Source organism: Amia ocellicauda, chromosome 17 (genome assembly GCF_036373705.1).
Source record: "Amia ocellicauda isolate fAmiCal2 chromosome 17, fAmiCal2.hap1, whole genome shotgun sequence".
NCBI lineage: Eukaryota > Metazoa > Chordata > Actinopteri > Amiiformes > Amiidae > Amia > Amia ocellicauda.
In genome coordinates, this window is record NC_089866.1 from 5133512 (window position 1) to 5152316 (window position 18805).

Sequence of the window (18805 nt, forward strand, 5' to 3'; positions counted from 1 at the left end):
ATGAAGAAAGAAGCAAATCCCAATCACCAAAAAGGAAAAGAAACCAGACGTCTGTTAAATCGATGCCCTTCCATGATGTATGAATCGACACTGTGACAATAAGGGCATCTTATTGAGACTCCTGACAGGAGCGGCTGCTATTCCTGTCCTGAATAGCGTTAATAACGTTCAATCACCTCTCCAGGTCGCAGGCATGCACTTCAGAAAGGGGGTAACTTAGAATCACTTGTCTCCACTTTCTCCCCCCTCCTCTCTCTCTCCCTCCCCTCCCTCTCTCCCTCCCTCCCTCCCTCTCCCTCTCTCTCTCTCTCTCTCTCTCTCTCTCTCTCTCTCTCTCCTTCGTGTGGTTGCGCGTCTGAGCCAAGGGGTTCTTGCAAGCAATGTTTTCAAAGTCTGGAATTGATTTTCATGGGGAGTATCCTTTGCCTGCCTTTCAACCTATGGATTTATTGGAGCTTTCTTGCTTGGCTTAAACGCAGCAGTCGAGGGCACTTTCTCACCTTCTTGCTGTGTCTCTATCCAGTCAGATCTGCCTGCCTGCCTGCCTGCGCTCTTGTGTCCCGCTGCCCGGCAGGGAAAGTAACCGCCCGAGGTGCGCTTTTAGTCGGACACACACATCAGGGCAGGACTGAGATTGGGGATTTGTCATTATTATACAGATATTTTTTATTTGAATTGTCTTGGATTTCAGTTGCCGGAGCGGTGCTTCATTTTTTTTCCTCCAAGGGAATTGTGTACGGATCTGGACAGGGCTTGGGTAAGTTTCCCTTTGACACGTTACTGAACTGTACCTGTTCTGTACAAGTGGGGCAATTTGGAGTAGTGGTAAAACAACTGTCCCACCTTCATCATTGTGTTTTGTGTATGATCCTTCAGGTAAGTTGTTCATGTTAACAACCGAGAGGTAACATTGCTAGCAAGATCTTCATGCGCTAGAAGGGTTTCAGTATAAAATAGCATTAGCATCACCTAAGGCTTAGTCAGGATAGGTATGGACCTTTTATGTTGTTAGAAATACAAATAATAATAATAATAATAATAATAATAATAATAATAATAATAATAATAATGGACTATAATGAGAAAACGAAATTTGGTTTTCGTTCAATGACTGGTATAGAGATCTTGGACGTGTAAAAAGTGCTCTTTGGCAGAATGTGTTTTGGTTCTCAATATAATAGTTGATCGAAAAATCTTGAACACATTACACGTGTTTTGTTGCTGGTGACACCCCTGTTAATACGCTTAGGCGTTTTCTATACGACTCCAACACCTGGTTTTAGTTTACATTCACAGACACTTTCGACTTAGTTTAAGCGTTTTTATTTTTTAACAAATGATGTTGTCCACTTCATATACACAGAGCATAACAGCAGCTACGTATACCATATCACACGATATTATTATTATTATTATCATTATTATTATTATTATTATTATTATTATTATTATTATCATTATTATCATTATTATTATTATCATTATTATCCGTGATCTCCGGAAGGGAAGACAGGTGTCTGTCCTTGAGATTGAGTGCGGAAAGGGCCGGTGAATACACTGGGTGCTCAGTTCAGCTCGCAGTCTCTGCAAACTAAGCGTAACAGGTCAAAATGAAAAAGACACACTATCACCTGGTGCGGGTTTCATGCCCTGCCAGCGCTTTGAAACGCGTGTCGAGATTTAGACTTTCCACCCGGCAGACACAGCACCATCTTCCAGTCCGCTGAGCTCAGGTAGCACAATATGATTTAAGAACATTAAACACACACACACACACACACACACACACACACACACACACACACACACACACACACACACACACACACACACACACACACACACACACACACACACTGCGGTGTATTTTAATTCCCTATTGACAGAGGCAATGCAAGGGTATTTTGTTCTGTTATTTGTAACATTTTTCTCTTTATATTAGCCTACACCAGGACTTGTGCTAGTTCTGAGTAAGGGGATGGATATTAGCTCTGATGTGAAGTATTTTTGACGAGCGCAATCCGCAGCTCTGATCCTCTGAAGCATGCACAGAAATTCAGTTTAAGAGCCGGATTTCGATTAATATAGCCACTGGAGTTTGATTAATATAGCCACTGGAGTTTGATTAATATAGCCACTGGAGTTTGATTAATATAGCCACTGGATATTGATTAATATAGCCACTGGATATTGATCAATATCCCCACTGGATATTGATTAATATAATCTCAGGATTTCGATTAATATAGCCACTGCATATTGATTCATATAGCCACTTGACCAAGCTACCAGCACCGCAGTCTATGTATTTATTTCGGGTGTATTTAATTGTGGATGTGAAAAGTGAAGTAAACCCGTGGAGCAGCGTGTGGAGTGAGTAATGCTGGAGTCATTGCAGTGACTTTCACGTTTGAGAGGACGCACATCATCTTTCACAAAACTGTCCCGTGTGAATTATGCCACAGACTACCAGTTTCCCGTAAAATTGGGTGTGCAGTGGGGTCTGACATACCAGAACACGGTGCAGGATTTCTATCCTTCTGTGAGGGTCCGTGGTATTTAAGTGAAAACCCAGAGGCGCAGAACTGAACCGCAAATTATCCCAAAAATAAATGGGCAAAAATGAAAGATTGATATTTTAGTAGTTTATAAACGGATTGCTTAATTGTTTACTATCCGTACTCCATGCACACAGTATTTAGAGCGATTGTGTATTATGTGTGTGATTTAAGAAAGAGCTTTCTCTTGGGGGTAGATTGTGTGATATGTCTGAAACCCAATAAAAAAACGAAAATAAATAAATGTATATCACTAGGAGGTAATTTTAGGGAGAGTGTTAAAATATTTATCATCTGATACAATTATATAATTATATAAAAGGTTACTATTACATATTATTATTATTATTATTATTATTATTATTATTATTATTATTAAATAATAATAATAATAATAATAATAATGAAGAAAAATATACATGTATTCTCAATGTTATAGTTTTAAAACACACAATCTGCACAATTTAATGTGTAACTGCAACCTGAAACTACACACCGGCATTCACACATCGTCAGAATCACACAGGGACACACAAAACATGTTCAGTCATTTCCTGTCCTCTGAAATCCCAGAAGATAAAGTCAGCTGGTCTGAGTTGGTTTAAAGAATGGTCTGATTTAGTTTTACACAAATGAGCAGATCTCTCTTTTAAATGGAGATAATTGCATTATAAATCAATAAAGTATATAAATAAAACCTTAACAAATGTTTAGATTTCACAGTGACGAATGGGCAGTGAAGAGGGGACAGTCACCTCTGTCAATGTATGGGATCAGTGTCTCTCGAGAAAAACAGAGCTGGCATTATCTCTGCTGTGAACGTCACGATTTCCTCGGCCTTTTGCTAGTGTCGGACTGAAATGGTAATATCAACAACTCCAGTGTATTTTTCTTCCCAGTCGAACTGCTTGAGGAAGAAAGGAATGTCCCTGTTGTTTTTTCAGGTCTCTCTTCATTGCAGCTCTCAGTGTTCATTGTTAAAAAAGAAAGAAAAAAGAAAAGAGAGCACATTGCAATTGAAGTTTTATTTTTTATTTTTTTATTTTCTTTTCTCTCTAGTTTGTGCTCCTGGATTTTCCCGTGCTCTACACATTAAGAGAGAAAAGTTGGGGGATTGTTGGTCCTCTCTGGTGCATATCACACTAGGTTTGTCTCTTCCAATGCAGAGGATGTTGTATATAGACAACTGCATTACCTTTTTATAATCAACAATGGTGGCAATTTTGACACTTTCTCTGTAAGAGAATATTTCTATGAGCTCACACGTCTGACTGGTAAATTGAGCTGCTTGAGCCGAGAACTGGAGCTGAGAAGGTCTCTGATTGGACCCTCAGTGGTGATCAATAGAATATTCACTTTGAAATTAAGATTGTTTTATATTTGCTGCATTTCTGTGGATGATATGAGTTATACTTGTAATCTATTGGAATACCATTGCATTGTACAACACATGTACTCGGGCATTGCTGTGGATTTCATTTTTAATCAGATGAGCTCCCGTGTCTCCCTGCCATTTCCACACATAGTTTGAATTCTGCCAGGTGGTGGTTGTGTACGTCTGTGGAAGCAAATTACAAAATGCCCTCTCTAGTAGGACAAAGAGCTGGTTATTGAAGCAGGTTATCACGATACGTGGCTCTTGTATGTCTCCGCCCGGCCTGCGGCCATTCATCATCGCAAAGCCTCGCAAGACGTTTCCCAAGGAATCCATTAGGAGATTCCTATTCCTTGTCAACTGTTTGCAGGGTCTGCCAAGTCCACACGTGTCGCCTCCGCAGATTTCCTCCAGATGCTGGAGATTTCAAGATGTGAGAGGTCTTCTGTGTGTGTGTCCTGGTCACGCATTCTTCAATTCTTGGGTGTGGACAGCCTGTGGCCTACTCTGCCTACACGTTCCTTATGACTCCATTGCGTGCAGACGTGTCTATGTTGAAGTTTCTCAGCGTCGCGTTGGTCGAAGCTGATGTTGAGCAGCCTGTGGCTTGGATTGAGGCCTTCATGTTGAGTGTCTGGTGATGATGAACAACTCTGTGTAAATATCATTGTTCTCACTTGAATCTTTGGCAGGAATGGGTACTGGTGCATCGTTCACTTGCATATTTGCAACTCTGCTCGGGCCACCTGTTGCCTTTCTTCGTTTCTCATTCTTTTCATGGTCTCTTTGTACAGACATTTTGATGACACTATTGCTGAAGGGTTATTAGGTACACCTCCTCTTTCTCAGTCAGAACAATTTAATCTAAAAAAAGCAACAAAATCAATACAAGCCTTTCAGTTTTTCCCTTTGTTTTGTCTACAGCCCTGAGCCCTATTATGTTACTGAGAGTTATGCAGCATCTTGATGACTAAGCATCACATGACGATGCCCTCATGCTACAGGTTCAAGCGAAGTCACTTGACAGGATCAGCATGTAGGCATATGGGCAAACGAGTGGAGTGTTTACAGAGTCCAATAAAGGGGTAGGTGTGCTCTGTAAACGAGCATTTTAATAACAGTACCTGAGCACATGGCTACAGACCATTTGATGTGCAAGATTTGTAACCAGTTTTATAACTTCAGAAAGAGATTGTTCGGGGCGGGTGGTCCCAGAGTTTAGAGGCTGGGCTAATGGCATCAGTGTTACTGTTAACAGTTACTGTTAGGCTTGGCACACAAAGAGCACTGACCTACTATAAAAGGGATAGACAGAACAAGAGGGAGCGAGGGAGTGTGTGTGTGTGTGTGTGTGTGTTTGGGGGTTGGGATGGTGGGGAGACAGGGGGAGGTCTTTGAAAGTCCTGCCACCCCTGATAATGTGTGTGTCAGTATTTGAACACTTAATAAAATTATTTGCGGTTTCCCCCCCGAGTTCAAAGCGCCTCGCTGCCTGACTGTCGGGAAGGGGCTTGTGCAATGGAAAATGCAGCTTTTCCTGTCGGAGTGTTTCAGAAGCCGCAAGCTGCCTACCGCAGCACAGCGCCCAAGGCTTTGATATCTGGCCCGGTCTGTGTGTGACTTCCACCGATTAACACCAAACCCACCTGACTCGCGCGCCTCATAGCATGACCTCCACAGCGCGGAGGCTCCTGTTGACAGAAAAATCACATCAGTATTCCAATAGGAAAGCTACATAACTGTAAGATAGCATCTGTACCTTCACCAGTGAAACTGTGAGTACGGATAGAAATGGGATGGAAGTGCAGGAAGCATGACCATGACATCTGTAATCCTCACTGCTGGGTGTCATCTTCACAGCTTGACAGCAGATGTTCTTCTTGGGAACAAAATAAGAGTTCAATTGATGTGACTGAAGGAAATAGAATAAACATCCATTGTTTTGCGGCGTATATCCAGCTTTCTGGTAATTTTCATTATGCATGCTTAAGCTCATGAAGTTTCACACAGAGTAAAGCCAAACTTTCTCTTCTTCTCTTCAGACTTTTTCCAGACATTTTCCACGATGGATCCAGGGGATCTCCGTGCTGGCAAATTAAAAATAGAAAATGGATTTCCGAGCTCAAATAGTCAGTCATTTGCTATTTGTGTTCTCCCTTTTTTCATTTATCCATCAGATTTGTTAACACAAGTAGCTTGATTGATGAATGGTTGTATATGAGGGGCTTCTGGGAAAACAAACATGTTTATTGTGGAAATCAATGATGCTGTCTGTCCTTGTGCTTAACAGTCAATATCAGGAAAGTTTACTTTTTACCCTATTCATAAGTGTGCCCAATTTCATGTTTGTTGGAAGTCCTTGATACATCTGACAAAACATGGGGAAAATAAACACAGTCACGGCAGGACGTTACCCCAGGTGGGCAAGGGATTGGCATCCATATATGTATTCTCACATTTAGCATTGATAGCACTCGATGTACTCGATGTACGATGTACAACCCCTGATATGCTGAGAGGGCTCAATAGGTTATTGACTCAAGAGAATAGGATGTTTTAATTGTGCGGTCCGGATCAATTCCATCACAATAGGCTGATAGCTTTACAATTGCAGTACTGTCCATGGTGCTGAATCTTCTCTTGGTCACAGTCTTGATGGCGTGAACATACTGGACTCCACAGCATGCTTACAGAAGCCCCGAGTGGAAAAATACCTCATATGAATGAACTTGCATGAATTCTGCAGCTTTAATTGCCGTAGCCCCACCTGAGGAGTAGCACCCGGCTCTAACAGACAGTTCCTGCGTGTCTGGCAGAGCAAAGAGGGAACGCCTCAGCCCACGTCTGTGTCATTGCTGCGTAATCCTTTTTTCCTGAGCTTGGTGTGAATTAAGCACTGGCAAAGCTCTACCTTTTGCAGGATTAAAGTGGCTGGTTGAAAACTACCCCAGCCTGTCATCAGTATAAGCCTTTACAATGTAAATGCCACACCTAACATGCTATGCTTCATTGCAGTTTTCAAGTGCTTTTAAAATACTACGTCATCCCATGCACTCAGTTGCTGAACACAGTGTTCAGTGTTGTCTGCTCATGGTCTTAACATCCCTCCCCTCCCCCATCTTTGTTTATTTTAAAGATCATTATTCCTAATTTTCTAGTTTCTTTACTCTCCTGCGTCCTTTGTCCAAAGTGATTGATTTAATATGCCAGTATATTTAAAACATACACATAAGAACCACTAGTGACTAGATGGATGAACTCCAATGATGTGTGAGTGAGGAGTAGAGTTGCATTTTGATGAGTTTGAGGTACTGCTCTTGAGATATGCGCAATAGCAAATTTATGAAGCGTCCAAAACTGTCCCAGAGAGCACTGTATTTTCCCAAAGCGACAAAGTTGGGGTGACTATTTTCTGACTCTCTCGCACGAAGGGACATCCCTGGATGAATTTCTCTGTTCAACAGTTATCTATCCAGGGTTCAAAAGGCCAGCGCACACCCCTGGGCTTCAGTGAAGAAGATGGATCTCCTTGAGTTCAAAGTTCACTTCCCTTTTAGACCCGTTGCTGTGGGTACCTATGAGACCCCTTGTGTGCGGCACGCAGATTGAAAGGATCATGGATATAACAAATTGGGTTTTTTCCAGCTGCTGTCAGGAGAATCAGTCAAAGCGAATGATTTGTCTTCACACGGAAATGCAGTTCTTCTTAGATTAGAATCAACCTCTTTCTTACAATAAATAATTCAAACTGGTGTAAGCTGTTAAAAATCCAAAAGGTTAGGCATCTAAGTTAGGGGTTACTGGGTCCCAAAGTTAGTGCTCATGAGTTACAGGAAACCTCCTTAATAAACCTTAACCTTTTCCAAAGAACACCATCCCCTCTGGTCTCCTGCCACACACTGAGAGTTGTCAAACCCCTGCGTGTTACGCTGTTGGCAATCTTTCAGATGGGTGTTTCTGTAGGTGAAAAGTGGGCTTGACTTAATGAGTGACTGCACACCGTTTTTCTAGATTTAAACAGGTTAAAGTGCTTGTGGATCCGTCCAGTTGTAGCAAAATGCAGCAAGGACAGCTGATTGCTACGAAATTAAGCCAACGGTTTTCTCATCGTGCCTTCGATCAGTTTGAAATCGCTACACACACACGATCGCAGACAGAATGGTCTGTTTCGGGTCTGCTTTTTCCTCTGTGCTTGACAGCTGTGGTTTTAAGTTCAGTCTTATTTATTTTTACTTAGTGTGCACTGGGCTGTTCCCACAACTGCATTCAAATGTATCATATGGCTCTTATTAGATTGGAGATTGTTAACATACACTGCCTATTTGGTTGGGAAAAAACAGTGATAAACAGTTCTGTGATACCCCCCAATGTAATGCAAGCAGTCAGGAGAGTTTGCTTCTTTTGTGAGTATCGGCTGTCTTGCAATTTCAAAATCTCACTCGGAAGTTTCCCAAACCGTTTAATTGAAAAAACATTTTTTTTCAATGCAACATAGGCTGTACATTAAGTAGCCTCTGCCTCACTAGAAAGCACCTCTCTCTTGCTCTAATGAAAGTCAGTAATCATTATATAAGGACATAAGATCATAAGAAAGTGTACAGACGAGAGGAGGCCATTCGACCCATCGTGCTTGTTTGGTGTTCATTAATAACTAAGTGATCAAGGATCCTATCCAGTCTGTTTTTGAATGTTCCCAAATTGTCCCTTCAGCCACATCACTGGGGAGTTTGTTCAGATTGTGACGTCTCTCTGTGTGAAATATGTGAGATATGCTTTACAGCATCCTGCATAATATAAATGGTAAAAAATAAGTTTTAGCTTCTGTAGAAATGTCAAGCTCCTAGACAAAGAGTTGCTGATGAAACTCTGCCCAACGACATGGGCCGGAGAAAGGTGCCCACCAGTTGCTCTTGGCTTCTGTCAGATTGTGTTGCTTTAATGAAGGCAGGAATCCGGAGCCGGGGAAGGAGGCTGTGGGAGCCGCCACATTTCTTTTATGGGCGTTCTCGCTCACAGAGCAGGAGGATTGGAGCAGAGAAAGTATTTTAATAAGTCCCGGGTTTGTTATGCTGCCTAATTCTCTGCAGTGGCACATCTGAGGTTTTCTGTAGGCCCTGCCAGTACGAAAGCAGAGAGGGGGAGAATGATGCCGGCAGCCACAGGATTGTTTAGCAGAGACGTATACAGGGCCAGTGTTCCTCCAGTGTACATCCAAGAGGATTCACATGACAAGCCGCGGCACTTTTTCCCCCTCAGAGAGCCATGTTCCCGAGATCTGACGTGCTACTGGCGTGTTCACAGACAGGGCTTCTTCATGAAACATTGACCTGCCCACAACCATGGTTAGATTATCGTTGTGAAATATTATAGTGTAAAACCTTGAAATATTTATACAGTAAAATAGCATTCCCCTCAAACACTAGTACTTTGAATATCGTGTCTGAATCGCTCTGTTCTTTAACTTATCCCATTTATATAACAGACACATCATGCTTAGTATATACGGTCCTCCAGGGTCCACAATGTAAGCATGTTATTTCAGGTTATTGAAGTGGGGAATAGCAAGAATATATATGTATTTATCTCATTTCTAACTTTGGCAAAGGAACCGTCTGAGCCAATGTCATAATTCAGGATTAGCAGATGCAGAACATATGCACAAAATAATTATACTTATAATAATAATATTTATTTCAGTACATTTTCCGATCCTCATTTTGAGAAGTTTTAAATTAGCACCGATGATGAATGCGCGTGTGAGCAGGCCCGGCCCGCCCTCACTAATCAACACCAGGGCACGGAGTGAGGGCCCATTCCTCGCCGTCTGCAGGCAGGGCTTGAACTTTTGACATTTCACCAGCTACCTGCGGTGTCCCCACCATCGGGGGCTGCGTTTATCCAGCTGGAAGGGGGGTAGTGGGAGGGGATGTAGCTGGGGCCTCGGTTGCCTTTTTTCTTTTCCACACCAAACGGCGGGGGAATAAGAAAAAAACACGGAATGAAATCCCAAGGAACAAAAAAAACAAGGCATTTCAAAACAGGTTGTATTTGAAAGCTGTTTTTCTTGCGATTGGAGTGAGACACATGGCCCATTCTGTCCCTCACCTCGAGTTGATACAGGTGCAAGCGGGAGATGCTGGCGAGGTCAGGGAGCAGGGAGAGATAAAAACAAAAGTGTGGGCTGTTGAAAGAAACTCTTTCGATCCCTTAAGATGGATGGAAAGAGGAAGACTGCAAACTTAATTTATTTTTAAAGGCGGTACGGGGCGAAAATAGTGACCCTTTTGATGGCAACATCTCAAATGTCTACATTTCAGAGTTAAGTGAATGTTGATTTAACACTGAAAAGGGAGGAAGTGTTTTTTCTTCTCCAACCTGCCAACACTGCAGTACATTAATATTGAAATAACTTGGTTAGAAACTGCTCTTTAATCTCTGATAATACCTTCTGTGGTGGGCAAAGCTGCTTAAACTCAACCTGGGATTACGTCTGGAGGTGAAACAGTGGGGAATACAGGCAGGAATTCAGAAAAGTTCACTGAATCCGTTCAAAAGTGTGAGAAACAAGCAGAGGAGAGTCAGAAGTGGGGGAATCAGTTTCTGAAACAACCTTCAGCCCCAGACTGAGAGATTAAGGTGGGGTGAAGAGTTCTCCTACCATCAGTCTTCCCCCGATCCCAAACTAATATCGCTCTCAGCACCTCTTGTTGTTTTAATCTCTGAACTGTGAGGGGAGGTGGGGGGGTGGGGAACAAAACTTAGCTTGATCTCCCTGTGACAGGCAAGCTGACACAACTCTGCCAGGATCTGTCAGTCAGATCCTAGCAGGGGCACAATATTACTCAGCTGAACTATAAACAGACTGGGGCGATGGCAGTGGGAGGGTGGGGGGGGTGCGCTTTCTCACTTCCGCTCTCCCCAGAGCTAGTGAAATCTCATCCCTTGTTGAAGTTGGCCTGCATCACCAGAGGAGCACCATTTGATGGCAAATAGAGACCGTCTGATGGAGATATAGGCCGGTCCAGCAGAGAGATACCATTGGTGCCTTGACTTGGGGGTCCAGGAGCCCACCTCATTCCTGCACACGACATTACGAGTTTCCCCTCTGTGCATGGGGCCGTGTTCAGTGGCGAAAGTGTCAGACTTTTATCTAGCTGCCTGTGACAAAGAGCAGAAAGTGGACTTTTTTATTTTTTGTTTTATGGGAGCAGCGTCCTCACACGCTCAGAGCTGTCCCGAGCCCCTGCTATTTCTTAGTGTTTGTGTTGTGCGAAAGCAGGGTTTAAGACAGCGTGACGTGCTTTTACAGCCTTCTGCGTCACGTCTATAAGTGCAGTAAACATCTCAGCCCCTGCTATTCTACTCCAGTGTGCCAGGACGTCTGGCAGAGCCTGTCGAAATAAATGATGAATCCTGGTTTCAGAAACTTTCTTGGGTTGGTTCGAGGCTGACTGGGCTCAGGTCAGTTACCTAAATTCACAGTATCATGATGTTCCTCCTGAGTTTAATATCTTTTGCATACTTTTTACCCTTGTTAAAATATGCTCTCGGTATAGAACCTTGTTAGAGAGATACTGTCAAACAATACTAAACAAATTGATATAAAGAGACAAATGTACATTATGTATATTATATATATAGTGCATTGTGCAAGAGCAGACAAAATTAATTTGGAACACTTTTTAGACTTGAAAAACTTGAAAAATATAGAAAAATGTATTACTGGTGTAAAAGACGTGCAGAATGGCGATCTATCTACTATCTACTGCAAAATAATATTTGTATTGATCAGAACAGACTTTTCTAGTTTCTCTCTCTAACTGTATTTCTGTTAATTGGCTCTATGAGTGTGCCTCGTTACAGGTAGTTTTCCTAATTAAAACACTGGCGTCTGGCCTCTCCTCTGTGTTTCCGTGTCTCTCTGGGGCGCAGGAGTAAAGCGCTCTGAAAGAGAAGTTTCACAGCACACCATATTTGGCAATACAGTGGCAGTGGAAGTTTCTCTGCTGTCTTTCACCTCATTCTGTCTCCTTTTTCCTGTCCTCCCTCACCCCCCTTCTTTCCCTGCCTCTCCCTCTCTCCTCTCTCTCTCTCTCTCTCTCTCTCTCTCTCTCTCTCACTGCAGCCACTCATTAACGCAGCACTGATGGAGGCTTTGGGAATGCTAATTAGTTGCTAATTATATCAGCAGGGACCCCAGCCAGCCTGTATCTCTCGCTCCTGTGTTCTGGCCGGGCTTTAATGGAATAGCTCTCGAGATGCCTCAGAAGCACGCTTGTCTTATTATTCCCGGACACCCCAAGCTACTTGATCAACGCCACGCTCTGTCACAGAGGCCCTGCTCTCCAGAGTGGAAGGGGTGGGCGCTGGGGCAGCGTTAGCCGGCCGAATGGGCCCTTTCTTCTTCACTTGACAGTTGCTGTGTGGGGACCAATAAAAAGAGAGGTTCACTTTTGCTTTTGATGTCACAGGCGTTCTTCAGAAGTAGACGCAAACAGGCTTTTGTTCTGGGAGGATGGGATGGGGGTGGGGGGTACCACAAAGCACTGCTTGCTGGAGCCTAATAAATAGATTCCAAGGGTGGGACTGCCTTTTCAGGGCTCAGTTCTTATTGAAATGGGTTTCTTCCTTGCTCTTGGCCAGAAAAATGAGCAAATCAGAGGGGGAAGAAGAAAAGCATGGTCCCTAAATATTATTCCTTCTTGCCTGTACTAGACAAAATAATAAAATGGCTATGCTAGTGCTCCGAGAGTTTCCAGTAAGGATCGTCCCCTGTGTGTAATTACTTCTAGGTGTTATAAATGTGCATTTTTAGGGCTTATTTAACTTGATTCGCACTAACCTTGGAGCGAGAAATCAATCAGGAAATACAAAGTGGGGGAAAGCAACAATTGACTAAAAATAAACTCATGCACTCTCAGTTTGTAGACATAACTCTTTTTGTTTAGACTTTTTTTTTTCAAAACCGAGCCAAGAAGAGAGCTTTATGAAAATGTCTCCCATCCTTTAAAATACAAACTGTCCACCAGACTGTTTCTTATCCAACTGTACCGGCAGAATAATCCAGTATTTATATTATTTTGCTAATTTATCAGGCAGAACAACAACACGCTCTGGGGCCGCGGTTGGTCGTGTGATTCTTCAGACCAAAATTAGCAGTTTTCAGGATTTAAAGTTTATTCTTTATTTTTTACGAATCCCTTGTTTATCTTCTGTAACAGTTTGGTTCTGTCCTGTACTGCAGTCAAGTTTTTAAATATTTATTTTGGTTAATCCGTTCTCCATAAAATATACATCAAAAAGCATGACTAAAAAGTATTTTATGTATTTATTTATTTATTTATTTTAACTCTCCTACTCTGCTTGAGATCAAAGTTGACCAATATCGCCCCGATGCTTTGGCGAAGGGCGACGGAATATTTTACATTGCGACTGGCATTATCTCGTCACCTCTCCAGAGTGGGACACATGTCCCGAATCCCACATGGGAGCTGAAAGGCGGTGGTAAAAGAGCATCATTGAAATTCCCGGCACGGCCCCTGTGAGCTCTAACAGCTCTTTCTATCGGCTGCGCTTCTCGCTGCTCGACTTCCGACAGTAAGTGGAGGAAGCACTCGATTAAGGGAGAAACAGGGAGAGGTCCCACCTGGAGGGATGGCTTCACGGTGGGCTGGGGTTGCAATTGGAAGAGAGATTTATGTATTTTTTTGTTTGTATGAGCATGTTTTTGTTTGTTTGTTTGAGCACCAGCTGCATAGAAAGTTTCTTGTAAAATAAAATTATGAAGGTGCTAGGAGGCATAGCGGAGATCAGAAGGCCTAGATCAATGTCTGCTGTTGACATTTCGTTGTTTGTTTGGATTTCCTGGACTTCCTCTAAAGCTGATACAGATATTCTCTTATTAGCATGAAAAGACAGTTAATCTCTAAATTGAAACATTACTGCATTTGGAGCATAACCTTCTCCAATTTAATAAGTGACGTTTTATATCCTAACAGCGGTGGAATTACACAAGCAGTGTGGTTCAGAAAAAGGTCTGTAATCAATTGGAACTGGCCCCGGAGGACTGCTGCTCTTGGTTTCATCTGAACTTGCAGATGATCTAATTATTGCTTAATGAGACCAATCTGATGGTCTTTCCAAGTCTTCAAGCAGTTTAGGACTTACTGTTAGCCGTTAAACTAGCAAGGTTGTGATCATGGAGAACCATGTTTCTGTGTGACTCGGTCATGCCTCAAACATGCTAAAGATCTGTCCCTGAACAACACACAGGAACAGAAAGTGTGCCTTTATACATATCCCTCATCAACGCAACAAAACCTCATCTTTAAAAATGATACAAACCACGTCGTCTTTTCCTTGTGTTTATTAATAAAGATTTGGCCCAGTAACTGTCTGTAAGCCATAGTAACTTCCTATCTGGTCTCAGCAGATCTTACCTGCTTCTCTTGTCTTCTCTTCTCCAGGCTCTTCCTGGAGGATTGGCTGAACGAGACCCTCAGGCACTGCCCCCCTAACCCCTGCCATTCGGGATGAGCGGAGTCTGGAGGTGGCTGCTGAGCGCCTGCCTGCTTGGCGCCACGGCCCACAGCAGCAACCCCTTCGCAGGGCAGCAGGCCCCGCTGGACCCCTGCTACGACGAGAACGGTGCGGCCCGGCGCTGCATCCCCGAGTTCATCAACGCCGCCTTCGGCAAGGAGGTGCAGGTGTCCAGCACCTGCGGCCGCCCCCCGTCCCGCTCCTGCAGCGTGGTGGAGCGTGAGGAGCGTCCCACCGTCCGCACCTGCCAGATCTGCGACGCCTCGGACCCGCGGCGCGCCCACCCGGCCTCCTACCTCACCGACCTCAACTCTGCGCACAACGTCACCTGCTGGCAGTCGGAGAACCTGCATTCGTCGCCCCACAACGTCACCCTCACCCTCTCCCTGGGCAAGAAGTTCGAGATCACCTACGTCAGCCTCCAGTTCTGCTCCCCGCGGCCTGAGTCTCTGGCCGTTTTCAAGAGCATGGACTACGGCAAGAGCTGGACCCCGTACCAGTTCTACTCCTCCCAGTGCCGCCGCATGTACAACCGGCCCAACAAGGCGGTGATCACCAAGCAGAACGAGCAGGAGGCGCTGTGCACCGACGGCCACACCGACCTCTACCCTCTAACCGGGGGGCTCATCGCCTTCAGTACCCTGGACGGGCGGCCCTCGGGCAAAGACTTCGACAACAGCCCGGTGCTGCAGGACTGGGTGACGGTCACAGACATCCGCGTGATCTTCAGCCGGCCCCAGCTGCCCCGCGAGCTGGGCGGGGGCAGGGAGGAGGACTCGGTCGCCTACTACTACGCCGTGGGGGACTTCCAGGTGGGCGGCCGGTGCAAGTGCAACGGTCACGCCTCACGCTGCCTCAAGGACAAAGAGGGCAAGCTGGTGTGCGACTGCAAGCACAACACCGAGGGCCCCGAGTGCGACCGCTGCAAGCCCTTCCACTACGACCGGCCCTGGCAGAGAGCCAGCGCCCGGGAGGCCAACGAGTGTCTCCGTAAGTCTCCTTCCTTTCTGCCGCCTGTTCCTTCTTTCTCTTCCTGAGGCGTTGTGCTGTAATCTGACCTACAGGTGTTCTGACTCCTAAAGAGAGGACATTTCAATACCGGTGTCGAATCTGGGCACCATTCCTTTCTTTCTTTCCCAATGCGAACAATTAAAATAACACTCCAAGTAGGCATTAATTTAAAATAAAAAATGATTGCAATCATAAACCACATCAAACCACACAGCGAATACATTATCCACCTGCTTTGTCTTTCGGTCCTTGAATCTCAAATGCCTTCACGGCTGTCTGCCCTTGCCGGTGCAATCTTCGAAATTTAAAATGAACTATGTGAATATTTAGGAAAGGAATTACAGTAATCCCAGTTTCATGTGGAAAACTGTTCCATTGCGTGATTTATCCTTTTTTTCCCCCCAGTCTCCACAATAGTTTATTGTAACAGCGGTAATCAGTTACCGAAAAACACTGTGATATTCTGTTCATGTATCATATCCAATCATTTGCTTGATTTAACACAAAGTCGTTAATCTTTCCTAAAGTACAGCTTCAGTAGATTTAGCTTTAGGAAATGCGCACTGTTCTGCTCGGGTGTTTAACTGGGAGCCTGAGCGTTGGTATTTCTCCCTCTCGTGAGCAGAAACGGAGGATGGAGATCCACAGTGAACAGATGCCAATGAATGGCATTCATTTTTAACTGTGTGAGTCTTTGACAGTGAACTTTAGGGAAAGAGAAAAAAGTACCGGATTATAATAATAGACGTGAAGACAGTCAGTGCCTGTTATCTGTCAGTCCTCTCTCAAACGCCCAGTGCCACCTTAGCGCCGCTCTCTCCGCCTTGACTTGACTGAAGGAATTATTCTCCGCCTTTGACAGGCACTTGAATGAACCTCTGAATTAATTATGAGGGATTTAAGTCAAGTTAAGGCTCAGGCCTGACGTGTGGGATGTAGTTTAATTGTGCTCCAGCGCGCCCCTCCAAAGTGCAGGCTTTGAATACGGGCTGTCAGTTTGGACTGAGGTGGGGTTTTCTCCCTTGTTGAAAGCAGGGGATAAATCCGGCCCCCTCGAACACTGAGCATCTTTATCAGGACTGGAAAGGGACTGTTGAATTCCCCCAAAGCCCCACGTTAAAATACAGTGCACATTTGACCTCCGGGAAGTTTTGTTCAGACTCATTCGTGTCCCCTGGCCACAGACTATGTACACAGACTGGGAGACTTGGTGGTTTATCATGAAAATATAGGCTAGAAACATATGTTCTCCCGATTTTTGTTTGAGAAATGTGTACAGTGCCTTATTGTGCGCCATTTCCCATTTGTGAGAAGCCAAACACTTAACGCATCCCTTTGTCTTTTTCAGTAAATGAAAAAAGACACAGATGGTTTTGTTGGTGGCGGTGCTACAAAGGCAGAGTGATTGGAAGATGGGTAGGTTTGTGAATCGGACGCAGAGAGAGCGAACCAAGAAATAACGACAAACGAATATTCAACTGAGTATTTTAATAACTGAATAAAAAGAGATGCTAGGTTTTCTGTCAGACGGTGTTTCTGGGCTGAAGCACGGCCCTCGACGAGATGCCAGAGAGAGGGTTCTTAAGTGAGCAATGCCAAGTCATTTAGTGAGAAGGATTAGGGGGTGAAAAGGTCAGGGAGGAGTCTAGGGAAGGCTTGAATATTTATTTAAATTGGACCCTCAATGCTTTTGTTGAAAAGGGAGGTCTTCGAGAGAGAAAAAAAGAGAGAGGAGGAAAAAAGAAAGAAAGGAAAAACACAAGGATCTTTTTGTAAAAGGATGAAGAACGGATTACAGGCCGACAGTTTCTCCTGGCAGTCCTCGTTAACCCCTTGGGTCTCGGGTCCGGGGGGTGGGGGGAGCAGCGCGGTCCTCTCATCGCGCTGAAACTGTAGCGGCGGTCTGGCAGCAACCCGCGCTCTAATGATTAACCTAACCTCTCCGCAGACATTACTATAACGGGCCGTGCTCTGGCATTCCTGCGTTTCGCTTACTGTAAATGACTCCAAACGCACATGATGCCCCTGCTCTCCGCCGTGCCGTCTGCGTCAGCCGAGAAATGCGTTGATTACTCCGGGAGAAATGTGGGGCTTGAGGCCAGGGGAGGGATGAAACGGGGTGGTTAACGGGTCCTGACGGAAGAGCTGTTTGCCGGGTTACACAACTCTGGGCTCCCTTTAAACGTACAACTCTTAGATGGCCGAGCCCAGAGAGTGACATGAGTTGCAGTCACTGGCACACCACATCCACTGCGGCGTCCAAGAATGTCATTCGGCTACCATCGGTTTTAACCTCAAGACAAGGAGTAATATTCCAGACAGCCTCTCCAGACTGCCAGATGAAATTATAGTGGTTTTGTAACCCTTAATCATGTTAAGAGGTTACGTTTCAGTGAGTGTGTTAAAGAGAGCACCTAGTACACCAGTGGTATTTTGTAAACAGACAGTATATAGTATTTGTATAAACGTCAGTAGAGTTTTTATGGAATTCCTGTCAAGTTATTATGCAAAACTCGTATAGGAGGTAAATAGTGTCCGACACAGAACACCTGACAGATGAGTGTAGTTAAGCTAAGCTAACTGTTAAGCTGAATTAAAATACTTCTTTAATTTGCAACTACTGCGTGGCTAGCAGGGTCTCTCCCATCTGATACGGCCATTAATTTAAAATAGTAATCCCTGTCTCTTGAATTACTCAGCATTGATTCCTCTTTAAAATAAATAGTTACGAGAATAGTGGAAAGGATTAAATAATTCTGCGAGATTCCAGCAGATTCTTAAGCAGGCCCAAACCACAAAATAATTGTGCGATTTTGTAAATTCTGTGAGTCAAGTGGGAAAATCCTGGTTGCAGCCAAAAGCGCTGGAATGTTTTTTTCCTCAGGAGACCCCGTCCCGAGTTACGTACACCTGTTTCATGCCTAGTCAGAGAACAACACGGCACTGTTCTGTCTATCTTGTTAAATTATCATGATGAGGTAGAATTCATCATTTAGGTATTCAACAGCGACGGCAGCCCGTGCGCAATCCTGCCCCTAACCCAAAAATCTGAACAGAACAAAAACAAACATGAAGAAAGGCCGGTATTTCCATTGCCACAGACAGCAATTTGTTAAACAGTCACTTTATTTGTTGGTGGAGATTTTGTTACGTCTTATTTTCTCCTTGACAGCCGGGGAGTTGTGGGGGAGCTCCGGAAGGCCTTTCTTTCCCTTCTCAAACACCGTGTTCGTTTCCTGAGCTGGCAATTGGCATTCCTCTGCAATCGAATCATATTCTGATTGAGAGCGCCAGATTAGTTAGCAGGAGGAAAATGATGCAG

General features: G+C 44.3%; 1 protein-coding gene across 1 annotated transcript in view; it reads left to right on the forward strand.

Annotated features, from left to right (window-relative positions):
- Positions 1-336: 336 nt before the first annotated feature.
- The window catches only part of ntn2 (netrin 2), a 56736-nt gene continuing 38267 nt past the window's right edge, over positions 337-18805 (forward strand). The window contains exons 1-2 of the mRNA XM_066689003.1: positions 337-757; positions 14400-15462. Of these exons, the coding sequence (XP_066545100.1) occupies positions 14466-15462 (997 nt within the window). The 5' untranslated portion in view covers positions 337-757; positions 14400-14465. The remainder of the gene's footprint in view (positions 758-14399; positions 15463-18805) is intronic.